This window comes from Mytilus galloprovincialis, chromosome 3, assembly GCF_965363235.1.
Source record: "Mytilus galloprovincialis chromosome 3, xbMytGall1.hap1.1, whole genome shotgun sequence".
NCBI classification, from domain to species: Eukaryota; Metazoa; Mollusca; class Bivalvia; order Mytilida; family Mytilidae; genus Mytilus; species Mytilus galloprovincialis.
In genome coordinates, this window is record NC_134840.1 from 11867232 (window position 1) to 11894285 (window position 27054).

At 31.7% G+C, this 27054-nt stretch overlaps 1 protein-coding gene and 1 long non-coding RNA gene across 2 annotated transcripts; both read left to right on the top strand.

Moving 5' to 3' along the window:
• The first annotated feature begins 12586 nt into the window (after positions 1 to 12586).
• LOC143069875 (uncharacterized) lies at positions 12587 to 19621 on the top strand. The gene is made up of 7 exons (XM_076244681.1): positions 12587 to 12741; positions 15697 to 15737; positions 16476 to 16595; positions 16934 to 17047; positions 17915 to 18028; positions 18926 to 19039; positions 19545 to 19621. The coding sequence occupies exons 1-7, from the start codon at positions 12713 to 12715 to the stop codon at positions 19619 to 19621; spliced, it is 609 nt and encodes a 202-aa protein (XP_076100796.1). The 5' UTR covers positions 12587 to 12712.
• A 156-nt stretch (positions 19622 to 19777) lies between these two features.
• On the top strand, positions 19778 to 26201 carry LOC143066318 (uncharacterized). Its single transcript, XR_012975550.1, has 3 exons — positions 19778 to 19896; positions 22501 to 22634; positions 24276 to 26201. It is a non-coding gene; the product is annotated as an uncharacterized LOC143066318 (long non-coding RNA).
• Positions 26202 to 27054: the final 853 nt, after the last annotated feature.

Sequence of the window (27054 nt, forward strand, 5' to 3'; positions counted from 1 at the left end):
CGAGATGTTTCATTGAATTCCAAAGAACGTAAAATTGGGTAGTGTAAACATTGATTTATAGTAACATATAGTAACTTTGATGTTTATTTTACCTTTGAGTGAATATACTCTATTGATATAGTACATTTATTTCTATAAACTGTATGAAATTAAAATATATCACACAACTTGTTTTTCTAATCATTTTTACAAAAGAGTTTCATTGCTTTGAAATTCTAAGTTTGTGTAAGAGGTGCAATCAAACATTATAGGGACCACTGTGGCCATTCATAGGTATTCGAACTACTGTATCACTAGCGTGTCAATAGTGTGGTGATTGTGAGTCATAACCCCGTTGTGGCAGGTGAACTTATCTGTAAACTGAATTGACTCTAATTGTCAATTTTCCTACCGGACGTCGGTAAAACTCTCCGGACAATTTGACTTCTTCCATCAATAAAAACGAAATTTCGCGAATTAGCATAGTAGTGGTGACAGTGGTGTTTCCAAATAAATCAACCAATCAATAAATCAAGAATAAATGTTAAAAACAGGGATACAGACAAATACTGACACTATGACATTTTTTTATTACTAAAAGTTTAACTCGAACACCAATTATACGTGTTTAACTCCAAAGGCAAATCCGAACGCAGCCTTAGCTTTGCACCAATAAAGAGATTGAAGAGCGATTTTTACATAATTTACTTTTTAATTTTCCTTCCGTCCAACTTTTTTTAATTAATACTATCTTAAATCAGCGTTTGTTTACCTTTCTTTCGGCATGATTTTTTTGCACTTACGTTGTGCCGAATTTATTGTGAGTAGTCATACGGAAAAGCTGTCTACGGGAAGAAAATAATTTAATGGCAGTGCATTTCTGAAAATGTGGACTACATAGAATATTTTTAATATGTGTTTTACCTGTGACGTCACTTTTTGTGGCGTTGGTACATACGTGTAAAAAATTTAGATAACGAAATTACAGAACTCTGAGGAATATTTAAAACGGACAGTTCCTTAACAACTTGCAAAATACATCAAACAAATGGATAACAACAGTCATTTCCTGGCATTGTACAGGAATTTTCTAAGGTTGAAAAATGATACTTTAAACCTATTTCAATAGCAAGCTAAATCTCACACTTGTATGACAGTTGCAAAAATTTCCATTATATTGAGTTGTGTCAAAAAAACAAACAGACATAAAAGGTAAAATGTCAAAAATAGGGGTCCACCAGTCAACATATGTTATAATTGTAATCACTATAAAAACAAACAAAGATATCAACAAAGATTCACAATTCATAATTCTTTTGTGCTGTATTTGTGAACTGTCTTAGATGTTCGTTGTTATTTCTGTGGTTAACATGTTGAAATGTACTATGATATTAATGATTTATGCATGTCTCTGTCCTGAGTGTTCTTACTTTTATTTGTACTGTCAGGTAATGTTTTCATCTTAGCGGTATTTTTAACATTGTCATGTAAGCAAGAGGTTGGGCTAGCCATAAAACAAGGTTTTATCAACACTTTTCTCTTAAAACGTCCTGTAGCAAGTCAGGAATATGCCAAATTTTATAAAATAGTCCGTTTCTATGTATGTTGGCGGGTTTTTTTTGGTACAGTGTAGCAGTTCAGTGTTTCTATTGGGATTTTCGTTTCCTCTTATACTAGTAGTTTATGTGTTTCTCTTAATGTTGGTTTGTCATCAGGTTTTAGTTTTAGTTACATTGCGTACTGATTGAATTTGAAAAATCATGTATTGCCTTATTTTAGATTGCATTCAATGTTTGAGGTTAAAGGGTTACTAAGACCTACAGCTATGTAATAAAAAGCTTAATTTTGAGAATTGCAACAAACACTAAATGCCTTATTTTCATCTTTCGTTCTATATTTATAGCTAAACTGCAACTCAAATCCATGGCATTACTGCGGCCGTCAAATCTGGGAGATTACTATATAGGACTTGACCAATCGCGTAAAACCCTTACTATTATCGCTTATATGACGTTTAGAGCTTATTGTAGTGAACAAAGTGTATGGACTAGCTGTTTCTGTTTTATTTCGGAGATCTTTTGAATTAGCTCAGTGCCTCTATGAAAGTAAAATCATAAAAATACTGAATTCCATGGAACATTCAAAACGAAAAGTCCCTAATCAAATGGCAAAATCAAATGATAAAACACATCAGACAAACAACCACATATTCCTGACTTGGTACAGGCATTTTCTAATGTAGAAAATGGTGGATTGAGCCTGATTTTATAGGGCGCAGTCTATATACTATTCTTTCTGTAGAGAACATGTACCAATTTCTTATTATACTAAGACGTTTAAGCCGTTGTAAATTTTATCGACTTGTATCGATGTTTCTTAATAATGTATAGACACTTGTTTATTGTTGAATACTATTTGTTTTACTGTTAATGTCATTTAGTTACTAGCACTTTCAAACAATCATTACGGCTACAGACATTTTTTTCTAAACGCCATGAGTTTTATTTTTAATGGAGATTTGTTGAGATCGATAACATGTTCTACCAAGTGTTGTCAACAGAGATTTGCACAAAGTTACTAGTATCTAAATTAAGGAACAGATCTCCCTCATGCAAAGCTCTGAATTCCTGTCTGGCTCTGGCTATTCTTTTGCCTTTTTTAGCTTATAAAATAAATTAGTTTAAATTTTTCAAATATTTTGGCTTCTAGTTCAATGAACAGATACTTATTAGCGAAATGCGCATCTGGTGCATAAAGCATTGTGCCGTTTATGTAAATAAATATCGATATATGATAATCTTCTAAAAAATACACTTCTAAAATTGTAGACTTGTTTTCAAAATAATTCAGTTCAAAGAAGTGACAAAATATTTTTCATAAAAAAGTACTCATGTGTTCCAAAGTAAATTTGCACTCCGTATAACCATATGCATTATAAATGGTGATAACTAAAATTACATAACATCATAAGGATGTGTAAATTACTTTATTCAAAGACACCTCACTATATATCTTCTAAACAGGCATTACAAATATGAAAAAGAGAATACATTAGGTGATTTCCCAGCACAATAACAATTAAGCAACACGATAACACATTCAAAGTCATTTAGTTGAATATTCTTAACAATATCGAAATCAAAAAACAACCCAAAATTCTACTGTTCAGCAGTAAGGATTGTCTTTTCTCTTATAAACAAAATGTGTATATTTTAAACTTTAAACCGAAAACTTTGTTATGAAGCAGTATTCATACAGCACACCCACATGTATTTCCAAAATGAATCGGTATATTAGGATAAAAGCTCTAGTCATGATTTCCTTTATAAAAGGGTTTAGCTTTACAGTTTTTAAAATTGAAAGCATCTTTTCTCATGACGTTATCTATAATTTATTGAATGTTATTGTTTGATTATTAAAGATATTTAATGAATGGCTATTATTTATTTTGAATTTATTGAACCATAGAACTAATTTTTGACTCTTGACATTGAATGTCAAATGTGAAGAGTCAAAAATTAGTTTTATGGTTCAATAAAATCAAAATAAATTATTGCCATTCATTATAAATAAATTTCTATCAAAAATAAGGCTCAAAGAACGTTATATATTATTTATATAAATAATAACAACGTACACATATGTTGGCGTATGAATACACAACGTCAGAGTGGGCGTGTCGCCATCAAAATTGACAACATTGAAAGTAAAATTAATAATTTTAACCAATCAGAAGACAGTTAATACACCAAATTTATTTATTCTTCATTTGTTCGGAACTGTATATTATGCCTCCCTATGCCTCTTTTTGGTATCTATGATGAGTTTAGTTATAGCATCACCAAACACGACTAGTATATCTAGGGTATTTTTTCTTACCATTGAAGCAGGAACTCTTAACATTCCGAGGCACTCAATAGGAGGTCTTGTTTTTCATGGCGTTCACGTTTTTAAGTTTTTATTTTCTTTGGTTTGTCTTTTCGTAATTTTCAGTTATACTTGGTGTTGTCCTATATGTTGGTGTGTATTTTTTCTTTTGTTATTAAAAGCATTTTTCTAAACGATTGATTATTGACAGTATTTAATTAAATTTCATGTAATCGTTCATATAATCAATGACTGAAATTTCGTCAGTTAAGGGGAAGACGTTATGTTAATGTTAAGATGGTAGGCCTTGCTGTGCTCATAGATGTACAGGGCTAAACCGGAATACGCGTTTATTCGTAACAGTCAGTCGAGATCCAGCTTAGTACAGGGATTATCGTACATGAGTTATGTTTATTGTTCGAGGACTTTAAGTAGAAGTTTTGTATTTTGATTTAACCAATATGTGTATCAACGTACGGTAGTTATACACACTGCTTTAGGATTTACTGTTTATGTTCTTCTGTATCTATATGTTTTAGTGATATGTAGTTTATCTCTCGTGAAAACTACTCCACCTGTCCTTTTAAATATGTCAAAATTATTTATACAGGTCATCAAGCTTGTGTACTTGGTGGAAATATAAGTGTTTTATTAAGTGCTAAATGTTAGAACTGGATGCCGAATATTATTGGACTAAAGCTGTAACCTATTTATTCATGAAACTTTTAAATGTGATGAAGGGTGCTTACGATTGATTTGTGTGCTTTTGTAAACCTTATTTATTTTATTTATTTATTTCATCAATACTATATTTCAATTGAAATCAAGGTTAAAAATTTTTATATCTAGTAATCGCCTGACATGTTCAAATACTAGGATCCTGGATCATCTGGTGACAATTCAAAAGTTGGCCGTAAATCGAACGGAATGTGCACAATTTACTTGATTAACAAACGCGCCTGCACGATGTATGATGAAATAGAAGTAGACACAATGCAAACTTCAAACTCTGGTCTCTATTGTGTTCTTAGTTGCTTCTCCTCTGTATTTGTTACGATATGCAAAATATCCCCTTAGAATCATACTACAGTTCCATTCAACCTTAGACGAAATAAATGGTAAGAATTGCAATAATTGGCAGAAGACTGCGATTTCAACACGAAAATCTCGAATTTGATATATTAATCTGTTTTGAGGGGCATTATTTTATTAATACGCTGTTGATCGAATGCACCCGCAAATGAGTTTAACGCTTTTCTTAGCAAGAAAAGAGGGATATGAGGAAACGCATCAGTAACTAAAGACATCATAAATATCAAGGTTACTCAAAATAAATCAAAGAATGAAGTCAACAGACTTTTTTTATCTGAACGAGTCATCAATGATGAAGTGGTAAATAGAAATATATTAACTGTTCTGATCATTTATGTCAGCTATTCAAATTACAACATGGCACAAAACTTCCTTCTGAACAAGGAAGGAGGGCAAAGGTTTTTGTAAGATATATTGCTGCAATGCTTATCTCTTTTGCTCCTGATTGGACATTTCGTGCCTAGAATTTATATATAAAGCAAAATTTTCTACTATTGTAAAATATCCTAACCATTGTTGACAAACATGAATGCAGTAGTTTTTCTTGTACTAATTAATTTGCTGGCTGTATATGGATCTCATTTTCGGGGTGGTACTGTTAAATGGAAATATTTGGGTGATGCAAACAAGGTAAAGTATAACGAGGATTTTTAAGTTAAAACTTTATATTTATGAATGGCAATTTGGAAGCATAGATACAGATAGATGGAAAATAAATTACACCTACACCTGCACTAAAAAGAAAAATCACGATATGTGATCCGTTATTAGTTTTTAGTGAAATAATCAACATAACCGCTCATGTAAAAAAAGAAGATACATTGTAATTGCAGTATGAATACTTTATTTCAACATGTTGAATAAGTGCTTTTAAATAAAGCTTCAAAGATGGAAAACGAGAATATGTATAGCTTTCAGCAAATTTAATACAAAAATATGAATATTTAACATCGAGTAAAACTTATTTATGAAATAAAATGCATTATTTCATTGGTTGCAATGAATTACATTTATTTCCCAGATAAATAAAAACCGATAATTTCACATGTGAAATGAATGTGATTATTTCACTCTCTGGCGTTATACAACAATAGGCGTTGTCGTGAATTCGTGAATTAGGGTGTTGTTCGGTCACTCGTTGAATATTTTTCTCTATTTGAATTCTTCGATTAGTTATTCTATAATTGATCCAAAACACTGGCGATATTTAGGTTAAACGGCTTTAATAGTAACGTACTAGAACTAAGGACAAGAGCAGTCACCAGAAATAAAGGTTCAACGGCTTTATTAACGGTTAAAGTAATATTGATTCATTCTTTTATGAAATTTGTTACTTAAAGCACTACATTGTTTGGCAAAATGAAAATGTATCGACTTTTATAATCTAATACTGGCACCTATAATTATATCAAAAAGCCATATTTTCATTAAAATCTAAAACAAAAGCTATTTTTTAGTTTATAACTTGCTTTGTAGTGTCATGACAGTCACAATGTTCTTTTCAATTTTTTATGATATTTCTTTATCAGGTTGAGTTTAAATACTCACTTAGTTGGGCGCATGGACGAGGCTCTGCTCCTAGTTGGAATGCATTCAACCTGAGGGATAATACCACATTTAACATTGGTTCTGGGAATTACAGTGTAGTGGCCAATAATTCTGCAGAGAATTGGGAACGAGGTGAAGCAACTTTTATTTATAATTTTCCAGCCAAAGGACCTTATAGAATCAGGTAAATTATTGTTAGTAATTTTATTTATGTTTTCCCAGGGTCTGGTGTTCGAAAGTATTATTATATATGTCATTAGATATATCTTAGGACGTATTATATGACCATCTTATGACTATCATATGATATACCATAGGATGTAAATCAAATATTTTCGTAAGAGAGTCATAACTATGATGCTCTTATGACTGTCATAAGTGAACATAATTTTCTTTTTTTTTTCTTTTTTCCATAAAATAATATCTTTATTGCACTTTTCTTTGCTGTTTTGACAAATTACTCGACCTACAGCAGTTGGCCGAGTATCCCTGTGAATTAGTCACTGGATAACCAGGGAATTTATTCAGTGAATTCATATCTATAGGTAGTTTGTTAGTTTTACAATTCATAGTTGTTACATACATCTGAGACATATATTTTACAAAAAATATATTGTTTCATGATTACAGAAAGTGGAAAGTGGAGGAGTTCACGACAGAAGTTATGACAAATCGTAACTTGAGACACTTTCGAAAACATATCTTACGACTATGACATGTCCTACGACCATCATAAGACATGTCTTAGTCATAAGATACTTTCAGAACCCTGTGGCCTGGTTTTCGAAAGTATCATAAATATGTCATAAGATATATCTTAGGACATATTTTATGATCATCATATGACTATCATATGATATGTCATAGGATGTAAATCAAAGCTGTCTTAAGAGAGTCATAGCTATGATGCCCTTATGAATGTCATAAGTGAACATTATTTTCTATTATTTTAAATAATGATTCAAAAGTGATAAATATAGAAATGAAAATGAAAAGTATGAACATGTTAATTATTATCATTCTTAATATTTACGAATATTTTATTTTTTTCATTATAATGAACATGGAATTTTATACAAAAAGGAATTGAAATATGACTTGATAGTTTGTTTAAAAGTTTGTAATATATAATAAATCTTGAACTTCGCTTTCGTGTATTACCATACATGCATTGTTATTTAACTGTGAATACTTTTTAGATTCGGTACATCGAGAGTACCCGCTAACGAAATGCCCGTGCATATACGTTAATATGGTACTATTAAATATACTAGGAACGAAATAATATGTATATTTATTATAGAGTTAGAAAAGAATTCCAAATTGTATGTCGCAGGAGATTCAAATTTGAGTTCACGTAGTTGAGAAAAATAAAATCTTTACTATTTAGCTAACTGAGAAACACAACGAAGATCTCTAGTGCAATTAACATGAAATTATACATGAAAAGTAATTAAAATTTTAGTTGACAATCATAAGACCATCATACGTCATGTCGCGAGCAATCTTAAGTTTACGACAAAAGTTATGACAAATGGTAACTTAGGACACTTTCGAAAACATATCTTACAACTATGACGTGTCTTAAGACCATCATAAGACATGACTTAGTCATCAGATACTTACGGGTACGCTCATAAAATACTTGACTTTACTTAAGGTACTTTTTTTTTAGATTTACTGGTGGAGCTTGGATATCTTTAGGATACGGAAGTGGTGGAAGCTGGAATATTCAGACGATTGTTGATTTAAACAATCGATCAGATACACTTAACCCAAATTACAGTCCGAGTACATTTAGTAGAGCAATTTACAGGTAAAAATTAACAGTATTATTTGTTTTATTAAATTGAGATTGTATATTTTTAAAACATGTATCGCAATTCTTGATAAGGATCAAATAAGTCCTATCTTAGAAGAAGTATCATGCATTTTGAATGTAGACTTCAAACAATAAAACATCGGTTGACATATTAACTGTAAAGCAAATACTGAAATGAAAACCACTTCCCTTTTATGGAGAAATGTGTGTTATATTATTTAGATTACGCATATAGGCAAATAATGATAGGGATATTTACGGCTTGTCTTAAGTCTATGCATTTTATTGACTTCAAACATCTTGAAATGAACGTATTTATAGTCGAATGGAATAAACGGTCAATATTGGACTAAATAAGGTAAATTTATTAAATTCGGTTGCTTTCAGACTTTGGATATCCATACTTTTTTTATAGAAAAATGAGATGCCTGATTAATTGCATCTAAACATCAACCAAACGATTAGACATCATTAGCACAGACATTTAAGGGGCATAACCGTATGTTAGAGAGACAATTAACCAATTTCTTCACTGAAGGAGATTGGTTAATTGATCTTTCAGTTTTGTTCATGTTTCCTTTACTACTGTATTACTACAAAATATGCTTTTCACTCTCCCCAATCTAATTTGATACTTGATTAGAAAGCCAATATATTAAATGATAGTTCTCTAAAACAGTTTCCAACAATTTGATGTTTTATCATATAGTAAGGACTTAATACGGAAATTTTGTATATCTAAACAAGTTTCCTTACTCCAGCCTGTATCATTTGCCCTGTATCGCATATCCCGCATCGCATAGCTAAACCCCTATCGCATACCACGTAAAACACCATTTTAGATTATCTTGAAATTGTTTCCGGAACTCCTCAGCAGCAGTCTGTTACTGGAAGATCATTTAGTTCCTAGAGGGGCTGGGAGGGATAGCTAGTAAATTTGATGAGGTTAGAATATTTAATTCAAACATAAAAGCTGCCAGATTATTTATGCTCAATACGCCTGGGCCAAAATATGAAAAAAAACATTTTCTGATCATCTCCAAATTGACTCCAAATCTGACCATATTTGCCACCCATCATCATGATCAACTTTTCACCCCTTTAATAAATTTATCTTTTGTGATGCAGACCACATTTTTATGGGATACTCATACAGCTTCAAACAAGTACAATGTAGAGCAATCAAAAGGAAGTCTCAAATATATATTTTCTCTCAAAATATGAAAATATAATACCATTACAATCGAGGGTGGGTCCGTGAAAAAAGAGGTTTCATTATTCAAAATGGTACGATATCTGGCGAGCGTAGCGAATCATTTTTTTTTCCAATAAATCTATTAGGCGAAAAGGAGGGGCGTTCACTGCATATCCATCAAAACAAAAACTGATAATACTTCTTTCCGGATTTTCTTTTAATATTGGATACCTTTGTAAATATCTACATAAATGTATTTGTGGTCGGAATATTATTTTTCATATGTGATAAGTCAAAATTATTTATAATCATCTAATTATGTATAAATGGGGGCCAAAATATTTATTTCTAAATTCTGCCAGGACCCCCACCTCACAATCAAATTGTTGTTCTTGATTTTGTTAAGATATATTTCCTTTTCATATCATTAATCTGATTTTTTTTAAATATATGACAAACAGACCAATACATGACAGAATCCGTATCGGCCTTCGGCCCTTAGACCTGATATTGGTTTCACTAGATGATTCTGCATGCGATGTTTCATTCTATATTTATCAAATAATGTATTAACAGAGTTCAGTATGGTTGTAAAATTAGTATACAGATTCCAGTGTTTGATGTGGACGGAGATACAGTTCGGTGTAGGTGGTCAACTTCTACAGAAGCAGCTTCAATATCTAAACTGTTACCCAATGCTGTTCTTAATGAAGTAAGGCGTCAGTTTCATCTTATTTAATTATTTTTGCTGGTGCAAAAAAAAATGCACAAACTTCCAGTACATTTTAATTCATTTATTGCTTATAATAGGTGCATATAAATTATTATCAATATGTGTATGTATCATTTAAGCCTTTTTGCTTTTGGAATATAGAATTCTAAAGGGGTACGATTTATTTCAAATTGTCTGGTTTGTTAATGCTCTGGCATTTTATATGGTCGTCTTTGCTTTATGCTATTCAACTTGATATATTTAGTCCAGACGGGTTTGTTCAATATTTATTCCAGGCATCTTCTAAATTTCAGAATAAATGTTTGATTGAATTCTCTGCAGTTCCAGGGAGCAATTATACGCTAAATAAATGGTATGCTGTTGCACTAACTATGGAAGACTATCCTCGAATGACAATTAATATAGAAGGGAAAACATATACACCTAACACTCCTATTACAAGTGTACCTTTGCAGGTAAGTTTGGGGGCGATTAAACGTGCGTCAATGACAAATCAATCCTCTGTTTTAATCCGTTGTAAAACTAAGGTTAAAGGGGGGTTTTGAACAATATAAAAAGCACTTTAACTAAATCTAACATATAAAGCAGTAATTGTTTTTTTCTAAATTTAGACATTTCTATTTCTAAAGGGAAACTCCATATTGAAATTTACGACAAAAGAGATGACTTTGTATTCGCTATTGTTAATATTCCTTTTTTCAGACAGCGATGTTTCATTTGGCTTCATCATACGGTGTTTATATATCACAACAACAAATATTAGCTTTGATAAGTGTTTGGTATTACTATAAATTTTCACATTCGTACTATCAACAATAAAATTATTTATTTTGAAATACATATTTCCATTCTCGATTTAAACTGTATACCTAACAACCAAATTATTTTCATTTACCGGTGTATATTTGTATTATGTTTAGGGAAGGTTAACTTTCTGGTAATAAGACCCGTCTCGGCCTGGCTGGGGAATTGGGTAGGCAAATGCCCATATTATTCTGTACCGATACAGGCTCCAAATGTCCTCCTTTATACGCCATAACCCATGGTGTTGATCCTTTTAAAGGATGCTCATACGAAGACAAGAAGAAGTATATTATTTATATTATTTAAATTGATACTTTATAGTGTGTCTTTCTATGTTGTGATGTTGCACTATTGTTTCAAATAAGGGTAAAGGTTGGTACCTATTAAAACGTTTAATTCCGCTGCGTTGTTTTGCACCCGTCCTAAGTCAGGAATCTGATGTTCAGTAGTTACCGTTTGTTTGTGGCTTCTTGTTTTTTGTTTTTTAATATAGGTTAGACCGTTGGTTTTCCCGTTTGAATGGTTATACACTATACATTTTGGGGGCTCTTGGGTAGCTTGCTGTTCGGTGTAAGCCAAGGCTCCGTTTTGAAGACCATACTTTGACCTTTAATGGTTTACTTTTATAAATTGTGACTTGGATGGAGAGTTGTCTCATTGGCACTCATACCAAATCTTCTTAAATCTATACACAAGTAATTAGCATAATAATAAGATAATGATTTCTAGAAAACCCATATATAAGTCTGATACATTAACTTTTTAATTAGTAGTTAAGTTTGCTTATAACTAATAGTAACTGTTTTCCTTTTATTATAGTTTTTGGTGCGTGTGGAAGCATCGACTAGTCAATGTCATGAAAAACCTGTCTTTGTATCTCCAACGCCATCAGAAGGAATATCGAAAGTTTTAAAAGCAACCCAAACATTAAATGTCAAGTTTTATGTACAGTCAAATACCAAGTAAGATGTATTTATGCGAAATTAATGAAATTGCAGATTGTTTTTATTTTTTTTTGTTATGTATCGTTAAGTCGGTATTGTTTTATCAAATGCATACTGTATCGAAAGGACATGTAAAAGATGTCTTTAGAAAATAAATTAAAATTTTTTGTTCAATTTTTAAGTATTGTGTGTCTAAATAAGTTGGACATCTATGTAGCTGTTAACAATTATTTCAGGCAAGACCATTCTAACGAACTATATAAATATTTCAATAAATATACTAATAAATGATTTTGTGAGTATGTTTTTTCTTTGTACTTGCATTAAGAAATAATAAGTACTCGCTTCAGGCCTTCAATATAAAATAAAATATACCATGAGACTTCAGACTTTATACAACTGAAAAGAGAAAAATCTTTATTTTTAATTTCAAATCTGTGTTAAAACAATGTTTTGAGTAATTAATTGATGTATTTAAGCTTTCATTATAAGTTTCAACCAATACATTTTTTTTATGAAACGTTCGTTCCATTGTCGAGTTAATCTATGTGATACGAGTGTATTTGAAAATTGATTTACAAAAATGTCTTAGTTTAATGGCCATAGACGTTGATGGTCCCAGAGGTCTTTCAAAGTCCAACATAAAACCCGATGATCAAGGAAGACCAAATACATGGTTAGTTGAAGTTACATGGAGACCACAACAATCAGATCAAGGAACCCACATAATGTGCGCGTCTGCAGAAGATCAATTTCGGTGAGTAAAAGCAATCTATATCTATGCAATCTAAACTAAACTTATTTTTTTTTAAATAAGTTATTTATTTTTAAATGACGTTTTCGGGGAATAATACAAATGATTACAAAAAGCTCTAATATGGACTACAAATTTATGCGTATAGTACCATTCGTACAACCAATTTTACTGCACCAGAATGATTTCCAACGTTTAAATGAGAACACATTTCAATCAAACAATATCGATATTTTCAGTCAAAGTACTATTTTGCTTACTAGTCTTGTTACTGGGGTGGTGGTGATTTCGGAGGGTAACAGTCCGCCATCAGATATACAGTAATCGTTTTCCACCTTCTTTTGAAGTGTATATTAAGCGGAGAGTCAGTTTGCTAATCTATAACAATCTTATCCTTTTAACCGTCAAAATAAATGATGAATGAAACACATAAACGAATAGCATGAGCTGAATGTACAATAAATAAATATAGAAAACAATGCAAATACTTAAACCACTACACAAAGCCGGCCAAGGAATCAAAGCTTTACATATTGGAGATACTTTCTCTTAATAACTCCTTAATCTCTGTTTAATTTGTCAATTTAAAACATATACATAAACAAATGGAGAGTACACACGGTATTCACCCTTTAACACGGATCTTAAGTAACATCCAACAGTTAGTGTAAATACCCTTTATAGATGTTAGCTAGAATTAAATGTCAAAAGTGAGTTTAAAACAAAGATACTTTTACTAACATATGCATTACCTTAATTGGGTAGTTATCACTTTTTGAACTAATTAGGACTTTCAGTACTTTACGAGATGATGTCAGCTTCCCAGTTGTGAACTTTCCAATTCTATGTAGAAACATTCCAACAGCGCCTGCTTCCTGATATATATCTCTCAATTGATGCGATATTCACGGGCCTGTATTTCCTATCATGATTTCTAGAATAGAGGGTTGCTGCTCACAAGGAAGCTGTTTAACCAAAAGTTACAAATGGGGAAGTTGAAATCATCACTTCGTAAAGTTTGCATACGCCATTACAAGTTGGTTGACCATTATGGTATATCCGTTTCACAGATGATATCTGATATGTTCCGTGTGTCGTAACTGAAATCAAGTCCCCTTTACACGAATATGGCCTACCCAATTAGACTTTTTACCAGATTTTTAATAACATAAGCAACACGACGGTTACAACATGGGGATCAGGATTTGCTGTCCCTTCCATTAGCACATAAGATAACCCCTAGTTTTGGTGGGTTCTTGCTGCTTAGTCTGTCTGTGTTGTGTCTTGTGTGCTATTGTTTGTCTTTGTATTTTTTTTTCTTGTTTGGCCCTGGCGTTGTCAGTTTTTCGATCCATGAGTTTGACTGTCCCTTTTTTATGGAGTACGTAACTCATCATAGACACTAGGATTGAAATTTTATATTTGCGCTAGATGCACGTTTCGTCTTCAAAAGACTAATCAGTTATGCTCGAATCAAAACATGTTAAAAAGCATAATCAAGTACGAAGTTGAACAGTATTGTGGACCTAACACGAGCAACCCAAACTTAAACATTTTAAATACTATGCGACCCAAGCGCACTTCTTGATATACCTTTATCTCAAACGCTCAAAGTTCAATATCAAATATTTGAATGGAGTGGACATTTAATTACCGAAATACTTGTTTAAAAGAGATTTTTAAATCGGGTTTATCCATTTAGACTCAATTTTGCCTGCGATATTTTTATTTTTAGTTTTTAGTTTTCATTATAATCATTCAATTTATAAACGGTAAATGGTGTCAGTAACACTGACTACTGGGTTACTGAAACTGGTGGGGACTAACTGTCCGCCTACAGGAGTATTAACAAGTGCCATAAAAATGAAAATATCAATTTATAGATTCTATGCATATGAAGCTGTACTGATTTTCTTTTCATCAAGAACTGATGAAGATAACTATATTAACGCAAATAATATATATGAACCGAAACACGCAAAGTGATAAATGACTAAAATGATTTTTTAGATACTGGCAATAGCCAAATCAAAATGTTGTCCACTTTGTCTGAGGGAGTTGACTTTACATTGTATGCGTCTCATGCGCTTTTCATCGGGAAATGACAAATTGTGATATTCGAAAGCCATGGATGTGCGAGTACCTGAATTTGTGAAGAGCTAAATGACCTTAAGTGACTTTAAAATTAGATGATAAAATCCTGGTGGTATCCATGATGAGTTTATCTACAACCACTGGGTAGGTGCTAAACCGCTTACTCAAATCGTTATGTTCCTCTTTACAAGCGAGTACTACATGAGCACTGATCGATACAGGGCCCTGAATCAATCGCGGTGGGTGGATGATAACATTTGTGGAGGTTTACCACCGAGGGTATCACCATCCAAGTAGTCAGCACTTCTGTTTCGACAATAATTATTATTGAAATGCTGATAACTATAGATTATATATTTCAAAGCATTGATTTTTTTTTGGTAATATGAAGGCTTACCATATTTGTATTTGACCATTTTGTCGGAGTTTTTGGTCCTTAATATTCTTCTTCTTCGTATTTATTTCGCGTTTTAACATATTTGATTCGAGTCTTTTGTTGACGATACGCGCGCCTGGCGTATTAGGGTTTAATAATGGTTTCTATGATGAGTTTATAATAGCCAATAGTAAATGGATATGCTTTTATAAAAGTGTAAAATGGTAGATTTTTGGTACTGGTACAAACAATTGCAAATTGAATATCGATAGTTGTATAGCACAATGCATTCATGGTAATAAAAAGAGGAGCAATAGCAAGCGCTTTCAATATAAGTAACATTGTCCTAATTATTGAAAATTGTTTTTTTTTATATACATTTGCTTAAAATATAGATTCCAGGTAATATTATTTTATTATTCAATTATCATATTGATTAACGAGACAAGCAATTATAATAAGAAACTAATTTCTCCTTGTTTTAACAGGAAACTTAGTGACACAAGATGTATAAATGTTATTGCATGGGGTAAGAAGATTATTAATTACTGGCCTTTTTGTTATTTAAACGATTTCTTTCATTCCCAATCATAATATGTCGAAAAACTCAAACTGCATACAAACAGTCAAAACAAATTCTGAGAAATCTACCAGATCGTTTTACGCCTTTGAATCAGTTGATGGTATATTATTAGGTGTATTCTACCAAATAAACATGTATTGATAAGTTTTACGACTTCTAGGAACTGGGAATACTCTCAGAGTGGTACTTTGTCTATCTTGACTATTTTCTTGTTGTTTTATATCAGTATCTACTTGTTTCTGATGGACGAAATGTTTGCAATATGTCTGTTCTGCTAACTGTTTGAGTATACTTCCGGTTTTTTTTAAGTTTTGTATTTTGTCATCCCGAGACCTCATATAACTTTTTCAAAGTCATGGGTTTTGTTCGTTGTTGGAGCTTATTGGCAATCATACTTCTTATTTCTATATTCTCTTCTTGTGATATCGATTTGATGCTCCCGATGTAGCTAGTTATAGTGTTCTGAATTATTTTATGATATTTTAATTCAATGACTGTATTTAAACTATCCGAAATTCAAATAAATCGATTGTGTATGAATATGCTAATTCCATTAGGTCACATTTGATAGGGTTGTCATTTGTTCTTCCTATGTGCAATTGGCATGCGGAAAAATTTCATTTAATGTGTTTTCGTGCAATAATTTTTCTACTCATTTCACAAAAACAAAAATTCTTCTTATAGATATAGACCCATGTGACAGTAGCCCATGTCAGCACGAATCTACCTGTAAAAGAGTTGGATATACAGCAGATTATATTTGTACGTGTGTGCCTGGGTATACTGGAAATTTGTGCGAAACAGGTATTATGTTTTAGTAAGATTAAAATATATATCAGTTAGAATTAGACTACATGAAGTAACTTTTTTTTCATAAAGGGATATCACAAGGCTTCAAATCCAAAGTGATCTCATTCGAATCCAAAGTCATCTCATACTTCCTACTACCTTTATTTTATAGTTCTTCGACTACATTCTTATACCTTTCAAGTAATGGTTCACTTATTTCAAAGTGAATTTCTTGCACTTTTTAAGATATACGTAACTATATCACGCATAAGTTTAAATTGTCTGCATCTATTACTTTTATCCTTTACATAGAAGATATATTCATGCTCTAGCTGTTATTTTTCTTTTAAAAGATATCAATGAATGTGCTTCATCTCAATGTCAACATGGCGGTGCATGCTTGGACCTTGTTAATAACTACCGCTGTCACTGTTCGTCTGGTTTTAATGGTTTTAACTGTGAAACAAGTAAATATGTCTTATTTTTTATTCATTTAATCGTTCAATGTGGTATATAAAGTCAAAAGAATATGTGTTTTTTTTTTTCATCTTCATTGAAAAATGACTATAGGGCCTACAACTCAATCTCTATGAGGAATTTTATATTTTGTTAGATGTCTATAACAATAAAACTGTTCATAGAGGTCACTATATGCGGGTAAAATTTAGACTATAACAAGTTCATATTAATAAAGAAAAGTTCGAGTTCAGTATTAAGTAAATTGAAAAGGTATTTCAACGTGACACGCTCAATTCAGCAGTAAATGTCCAAGTTTTGTTGGATGAATGATACAAAAAAACATTTTAAACCAACTCATAGTTTAAATAAGTGAAAGTATATGAATCGATTCGATAATGATATAAAAATAAGGAGATGTGGTTAAATTGTCAACGAGATATCTACCAACCAAAGTTAAAAAATAATGAAAGTAAGCACAAGGCAATCGTGCGGCCTTCAACAATGAGAAAAGCTTGTATTGTATTGTCGTCTATCAATACAAAATTTAAATGACACAATTCAAACGAGAATATCAACAGCTTTATCTATAACGACACATTTTACAAACAAAATCAAATATGACATATATGATCCAACTACAACCAGTGAACTACAGGCATATACAGAATATGGCGGAGTTAAACGTGTATGTGGGCGCTGAACCCTTCCTCTAACATGGGGCAGTGGTAGATAGCATTTATACATAATTAAGGATTTTTTTTCATTATATTCTGCGACGACATATCTTTTCATTAACTGTTCATTTATTTGTTTCCTTTCATAATTTTTTTTTTTCATATAATCTTAATAACTGTATAATTTATTCATTCATTTAGACATAGACGAATGCATGAGTAACCCCTGTATGAACGGTGCTACATGTACAGATCTAGTGGATGGGTATACATGTTCTTGTATCAGAGGCTACAATGGGACTCACTGTCAATTAGGTAAAACTTAACTCTACCTGGCCATGTTAGTTTGATGTGCATGTTCACGAGTTGTTTTAACGCTTACTAAAGTATGGAGGTCTTTTTTATTCTCCAGACTTTAAATCGCAATATTTATATATGCGTTTTATTAAAAATATACTTTTTTCACTCTTTTGGTCTTTTGAAAAATGTTGTTCGTGCTGTATTTAGACCCCTCTATAACTAATTGGTTTTCAAGCACACGTTTAAAAATTGCGTTTTTTATCCAACACAATCATAAGTTTGAACGTTGTTTTAAATTAAGACTTGTTTATATTTTTCTGTTTGGGCTTGTATTATATTTTCCCTCCGGTTTATGTAATCCTTTAATCCTATATAGACTCTTTAAAATTCAAGAATCTATCCAAAATTGAGGTAAATTATATGGCCTTCCAAATACCGTTTTGATCCCTAACATCACTGAAGAGACATTAATTGTAGAAATCCGGATATTGTGTACTGACTTTTGCACCTCATGTTTGTGGTTTGATATCTTTGCTGCAAGTTAATTGTTTTCTGTTTAGTATTAAATTAATATTAAGATCCATTTTGTTACATCTTGTGATCAATTTATTTGGCAATCGTCAGTGGCAGTCAGCAGCGTTTAAAAACATCAGTTGTTCGACCTGCTAGGCAAATGCGTTTTGTTAAAATATACTTTTTCACTCTTTTGGTCTTTTTAAATATGTTGTATGTGCTTAATTTAGACACCTATACAACGAAATTTGTTTTACATGCATTCGTATAAAAATTGCGGTTTTTATCCAACGCACTTATACTAGATTTATATGGAATAAAAATACACAATACCTGTAATTAACTGCATTTACAGCGCTTTTGCGCCATGATTATATATTTGTTTCTGTAATAATTTAGATATTGATGAATGCTACAACATCCCTTGTTATAACAATGGAACATGTGTTGATGGTATAGATTCCTGGACATGTCAATGTCTACAAGGTTTTGGAGGAGTCCATTGTCAAACAGGTATGTACAATGTAACAACGGGACATGTGTTGATGGTATAGATTCCTGGACATGTCAATGTCTACAAGGTTTTGGAGGAGTCCATTGTCAAACAGGTATGTAATGACTAGTATCATTACTATACGAATAAAGATTCATATATGAACATTGTTTTGCTCAAATATGCAGCAAATAATGCCAATATATTAGGCATTATATTGAAAATAAGAAATATAAAGCAGTCTGGAAGATGCTATATGTTTTACTCACTAAACGCCGTTTACAATCATTTTGGATATCTCGAAACAAGTTTTGTTTGTCTCTTTTAACTATATAGCTTGATTACAATATTAATAAGAAAATGGTATAAGTGCCAATGAGAACTCCGAGTCACAATGTGTGAAAAGCCTTTCAAAATGGAGCTTTGACTCACACCGAACAGCAAGCTATAAAGGATCACTAAAAGACAACGACAAAAAAACAATTTGAACAAGAAAATCAACATTATGATCTATATAAATAACAGGAGAAATGAGAAACTTAAATGAACTTCACCAACAGTTCCCTGACTTAGAACAGGTGCATACAAATGCCGTGGGTTAAACGTTCAAAAAAAGGCTTCAACATTCACTCAAACCCTAGACTGTAGTGTATGTAATATTTTTACATATCAAGTCTTATTACGTATTTTAGTTAAATGCAAATTTAAAAAAAAACACGTTCCATTTGTGATAAATAAATATGGATTTGTTATATTTTAAAAGATATAGACGATTGCGTCAGTGATCCTTGTCAACACAATGGTACTTGTATAGACTTGGTTGACGGGTACAAATGTCAATGTACCAATGATTCCAAGGGGGACAACTGTGAAACAAGTAAGTATAAATGTCAATATATTAATGATGCCAAGGGACACAAATGTGAAACAAGTAAGTATAACTGTCAATGTTCTATTTGTTCCAAGGGATTTAACTGTGAAACAAGTCAGTATAACTCTCAATGTTCTAACGGTTCCAAGGGAAATAACTGTGAAAAAAGTAAGTGTAACTGTCAAAATTGGAAGGCTGGGAACAATTTTAAATAACAAGTTAGTTTAACTGTCAATGTACTAATGACTCCAAGGAAGGCAATTGTGAAAAAAGTTACTGAACGGTAAAATTTTGAGGAATTCCTTATGAACAGACCTTAAAGTGACCAGCACTTTTACGTCGATTAATAATGAAACGACGAAAACAGGTTACAAATAATATTCAAAAAAAAACCGGATACTTCTTGTCTCATTTTGTGCCAATGTGTGTTTTTTATGTCGTTTGTGTTTTTGCTAGGGTATCTTATTGCTTAATCAGGCCGTTTAATATAGCTTACTTTGCGTCATTATTTTGTTCATTGTTGAAGGCCATACGGTGAATTATTGTTGTTAACTTCTATGTCATGTTGGTCTCTGGTAAAGAGTTGTCTACCGCGTTTATACAACATATTCTATTTTTTATATTACCTGATCAAATATAAATAAAATGGGTAAAATATAAATGAATAAAATCTTTACTCAAAATTGTGATAATAAAACTCCAAAGTTACCACGCTTATAAATTAGGACGTGATACACGCGTTTCAGGGTTACAAATGTAAACAGAACAAGAGGAAAAAAAGCAATGACACGGTTGATGAAAATTAATATCCAAATAAAACAATAAAATATGCTAATGCTATATTTACCAGGAGGTGGGAAAACATTAGTATTTCAAGTAATTTAACATTGAAAATCTTCTAACTATTTACAGAAGTGATCGTTACAATTATAACAGCAAGTGACATTTTAGTTAAGATATATCAGAGACATATATGTCTTTGGATATATATAGTGATTTTACTTTGTGTTATTTAAATATTGAATATTACCAATGTTGTTTCAACTGGTCGGGCGGAACATACGTTTTAATTTGCACAAGTACATTTGAAGATGTGTTTGATAAGGATGATGACCGTTATAATTATTATTTATTTCTAATCACTTATCAGTGTAAAACAAACGGATAAACAAATGAACTGAGTGTACGGTACGAATCACTTAATTACTTCATTGATGAGTTTATCCCGACAAACCTGTGTATAGATGGACTGGGCTAAAGGGCATGCGATACAGTTTTGATCCTGTATTTACATTATGATAAAAATTTCCATATAGACTATTTTCACCTAATTAAATCAAATATGTAATAAAAGATATACCTTCATGTGCTACTTTTTTTTTAGTAAAATGAGGTCGAAATTTTGTATATTTGCTCAAAATTCGTATTTTCTCTTTTGAAAGAAAGACATAACTTGTTTGTTTTAAAAGATAAACACAAATGGTTTTTTGTTAGATAATTTGTAATTTCTGTATTTCATAGGTATTCTAAACGTTTATATACTTTTTATTCAGAAAAACTCATATTTATCAAATGTTCATGAATTTAGAAAAAAAACATCATTCTTTGCTGTATATTTATCAAATTTAAAAAAATGCACTATTTACGTTTTCATGAAAATTGGCACACATAATCTTCTCGCGTAAACAAATCAAATGTCATTTAAAAAAAGAGGGGTCCATGAACTCATTTTCAAGTTAAATACGTTTGAATGATAAAAATCAGTCGAAAACTGAATCTTTTTCCGGTAAGTCATAGTTTGACATCGCGAAAATAACAATTTACGTCAGCAACGTCATTACCTTCCGTATCGTATGCCCTTAATAAGCGAACATTTATAGTTGGTACAGGGAAATTTAAAGTTCTTGGTAATTTTGTTAGTATACATAAAAAAAAACCTTTCCCAAACATAACAACAATGAAGTTTCTTTTATTATCGGAAAATATAGAGTAAAATAAAGAGTTTCAAACATGAATCAAGCTATCAGGTGCTCTCGCTTGCTTACAGCGCACGTCAAGTTGAATTAACTGATAAATCCTTCTTAGAACTTAAAAGAAGGAAACTATTCTTTTTTCGTTAGGTTATTTCGTATAAAACAGATAAATAAGTTTTAATAATGAACATTATCAATATTTGTAGAAATACAGATTTTTCCTAAAACCAACCTGTTTGTTTGTCTCACAAACTCTTTCATCAGACCAATGGAAAACAATAAATAAAAATATGCAATTGGCGGTAAGTTTTTATCTGGTATTCTTATTGGTCCCCGCTGGTTTATATTAAATGCAGGTTCTTCGTCTTCCTCTGGTTGCAAAACCCGAAACCAAGGCGTTGGATTAGGGTTGACGCCGGCCAATTTCCTAATCGAGCACTCCGCTTTATGACGCCATACTTATAATTACGTAACGTCAAAATTCCGTTGGTCTTTGGGCCTCAGTGTGGCACTCAACGGTAGTGTTTTTGAATATGCCGGATAGGCCGTATGGCAGAAAAAAAGGTGAAACCCCGTCCAGTCAAGAGAAATAAATTAAGTTATACTTGAATATTACTATAACGTTGTGATATTTTAGGGATAGACCATTGCTCTTCATCACCATGCCTACATTATGGTGACTGTATCAATGGAATGGAAAGCTATGCATGCCAATGTCGTTATCCCTGGCATGGAGATAGATGTGAATTTAAGGAAATAAACAGGACAGAAGTAAGATTTTATCATAGTATTGTTTCCTCTGTATCACGTACATATAAACTATATGAGTGAAGATTGACCTTTTATTTTGTATTCGTTTTTATGAGGCATTTGCTTTTAACGTTGTGGGGAATATTTCTTTGTGTTAAGATCTGTTGTTTATCATTTTTTGATTTGTAGTTGCCTATGGCCACTTTTTTATATTCTTTCCTTTTATTCATTTGGTTAAATTCCTTGTCAGAAGGAAATATAAAAAAAAACAGAATCCATTACAATCAACAAGTTGATACAAAAACACGACGAATATTTAGATTTGGGACAGGAGAACTTTTCATATAGAAATTATTTGTTACTCGTTATCTCAGGTCACACTTTCATTGTCAGATTTCTCGTTAGGTTTTGCTCCTCCTTGTAAATTTTAATCCGGCCTATTGCATTATAGGTAATGAACTCATATGTTCTATTAATTCCTCATAATTTTACTTCTATTCTTCTGTCTACATTTAAGCAAGTTTTGAGAGGATGTGTTATTTGAGATGGTACTTTCATTCATTCATTTCTTTATTTCCTCTATCAAGATATTCGATGAACAACATATCTGTTCATAGATGAAATTACAAAAGTTTACAAAACAGACAACACAATACAATATTTACAATTACTATAGTATATTACCAAAAGAACATTTGGAAAAAAATCTTATGACTAACGAAAGTTCATATACTAACATGCTATCGTATTCTCTCTCTCGTAATTCTGCTATACTCAGCAACACAGAGTACAACGTGTACGTGGCATAGATTGAAAAAAAACTGTCAGTATCGATATTGACTGTTGAAATCTCACCATATATCTCTGATTGATTGACAAGACGCATGTATGTATATATTTAGAAATGGTCTGTCGCATAGCTCGCAAGTGCTTCCCGTGTTATTAGGGATGTCAGTTAATAATTATGTTATGAAATATGCGATTATGATTTCTCATGATGATTTTGCGCTTTTTCAGAAATTAGGGACGTTGACCGAGAAGTCAATATTTCAAAAACGAGAAAAGTTATTGTCATTTTGTATGCGACGAGTGCATCCATCAGTTTGTACTTTGTCTACCGTATTATTTACTATAACTTTCCATTATTGCTTTATAAGAAAATCTCCATCTCACAAAAAGATTATTACAGATTCATGAAGATAGTATTTGTATAAGATATCCATCACAATCGCGGACAATGTTAGATTTTTAGTATTAATTAGATATAAGAAGATATAGTAGGAGTTCCAATCAGACAATACTCCATCCAAGTCACAATTTATAAAAGTAAACTATTATAGGTCAAAGTACGGTCTTAAACACGGAACCTTGACTAAAATCGAACAGACAGCTATAAAGGGCCCAAAACAATACTAGTGTAAAACCATTCAAACGGGAAAACCAACGGTCTAATATATGTAAAAAACGATAAACACTTATGAACCATAACAATAAACGACAACTATTGAACATCACATTTACGTAGATATGCCGTTTTCATTGCAATGTTTTTAAAACCAATGGCATATCTGTAAATTGACATTTTAAAGTTATGCTGCATATTGGAATTAACGGTTTCTGACTGAATCGTGGTTTTAACTTTGCTAATTTTCTTTTTTCTAGGTTTGTACTGATTTGGAATACAGTGAATGTTCTTGTCACATCAGCACATTATCACCAATCAAGAGGAAATCGTACACATTAATAAGTGGTTTGACTGGACTCTTATTCGGTCTTCTTCTTACTGTTTTATACTTTATAGAATGGACATTGTGTAATAAAACTGATCATATTAAAAAAGTAAAACCAACACAAAACATAATCAGTGTGATAGATTTAGAATCAGACAAATCAAGTAGCCAAATTACAAAGAAGACGTCAAACCAAACTGTAGAAGTGCGACGACAGTGTAACTGTTTCGTGGACCATTCAGGATATGACCATTTTCAAAGATTTGATAAACGTTTGAATAACCGTTTTAAGTTTCATTGTCGTCACCAAAAAAACGTATCAACAGAAAACTCACCAATGGTTTCTTCTGTTTCATAGTAATTACTGAAATCTTATTTTACTCATTTTGTTTCCGAGTAACCTTATATAGCTCATTTACTGATTATGTTTCCTAAAATATTAGACATTTTGTTTATCCATTGTGTTTCATAGACACCACGGATATCTAAATTACTCATTCTGTATCATAGACATCAAGGATATCTTAATTACTCGTCCTGTTTCATAGACATCACGGATATCTTAATTACTCATTCTGTATTATAGACATAACGGATATCTTAATTAATCGTTCTGTTTCATAGACATCATGGATATCTTAATTACTCATTCTGTATCATAGACAAAACGGATATCTTAATTAATCGTTCTGTTTCATAGACATCACGGATATCTAAATTACTCGTCCTGTTTCATAAACATCGCGGATATCTTAATTAATCGTTCTGTTTCGTAGACATCACGGATATCTAAATTACTCGTCCTGTTTCATAAACATCACGGATAACTTAATTACTCATTCTAAGTCAAAGCATCACGGATATCTAAATTACTCATTCTAAGTCAAAGCATCACGGATATCTAAATTACTCATTCTAAGTTAAAGCATCGCGGATATCTAAATTACTCGTCCTGTTTCATAGACAAAACGGATATCTTAATTAATCGTTCTGTTTCATAGACATCACGGGTATCTTAATTACTCGTCCTGTTTCATAAACATCACGGATATCTAAATTACTCATTCTAAGTTAAAGCATCGCGGATATCTAAATTACTCGTCCTGTTTCATAGACAAAACGGATATCTTAATTAATCGTTCTGTTTCATAGACATCACGGGTATCTTAATTACTCGTCCTGTTTCATAAACATCACGGATGACTTAATTACTCATTCTAAGTCAAAGCATCACGGATATCTAAATTACTTATTATAAGTCAAAGCATCGCGGATATCTAAATTACTCGTCCTGTTTCATAGGCATCACGGATATCTTAATTATTACTCGTTCTGTATCATAGACATCACGGATATCTTAATTACTCGTTCTGTAGCATATACATTACGGATATCTTAATTAATCGTTCTGTTTAATACACATAAAGGATATTTTAATATTCGTTCATTTTCTTGTTAAGCACATATAGATAACTTACCCCATCAAAACTCCTTAAAAATCACATATATCTGATTAACTCATTCTGATTGCTAATAATTACACCTACATGTTTTACTCGTTATGTATCATTAACCGTATATATCTGATTTACTCGTTATGTTTCTAAGTGTCTATGTAACTAAAGATATCTTATTTACTAGTTTTGTATCATAGTAACCTCTATAATTTTATTTATCATTATGTTTCCATATACAAAATCTGTCATAATTATACATGTGGAAAGTGTGACGAACTTAGAGTTGCCATATCAAAGAGCTAGACAAGGTTTTTCGCTTTATTCAAACATGAAGTGCTATGTTCGTTTTACTTGTAGCGTTATTAAACTCTGTTGATATGACGTGTAATTGATTCAAAAATATGAAATTAAAAAGTATAACATAACTTTTCGTTGTCTGATCATTTGTGACAAATGGGTTTCTTTGCTTAGGGAGCTACCATTTGATTTTTATGGGGGGGCTAGGATGAAATTTGAAAAAAATAGGCAGGACAGGAGTTTTGAGTAAAAAAAAAAGGCAGGATGAGACACTTGCAAAAAAAAAAAGTCAGGACGACAATTTAGGTAAAAAAAAGTCAGGATAAACTAAAAAAAAAAAAAGGCAGGACCGAACAGAGTGAAAAATAAAAAGGCAGGACAGATATTACAGTTAAAAAAAAATGCAGGACAAAATTTTTCATCCTAGCCCCCCCATAAAAATCAAATGGTAGCTCCCTTAAGAAACTCCATAGAAGGTCCAAGAGGCGCATTCAAACATTGCAAAATAAAACCAGAAACAGCGATACAAACGAATACTTAAAAATTGATTTGGTTTAATTACACTTAGTTCAAATCAATCACTTACTAGGTATCATTCATGAGATTGTAGATTGTAGATTGATGATTATTTTTGTTTTAATTTCCCATGCATTCGATATGTTTATAAATGATATCTTCTTTCCAAGTTTGTATACTATTTCTTTCATCGTAATTGGTGCGATGTCACTGATTTGGAAATGCTGTCTGTAAAAAATATACACGACGACAATGATTCAATGGTAAAAGTACATTTCAGTAAATCTGGATAAAATACAATATTTTCGTTAATAAGAAAGTGTTAACGTGTTTAATTTAAACGTGGTCATTTAAGATTATTAAACATATTCATCTTGTTTGTTACAATTGGAGGATCCTGACACGTTTTCACAGAAAGTAATGGTAATGATTATGTTGCCA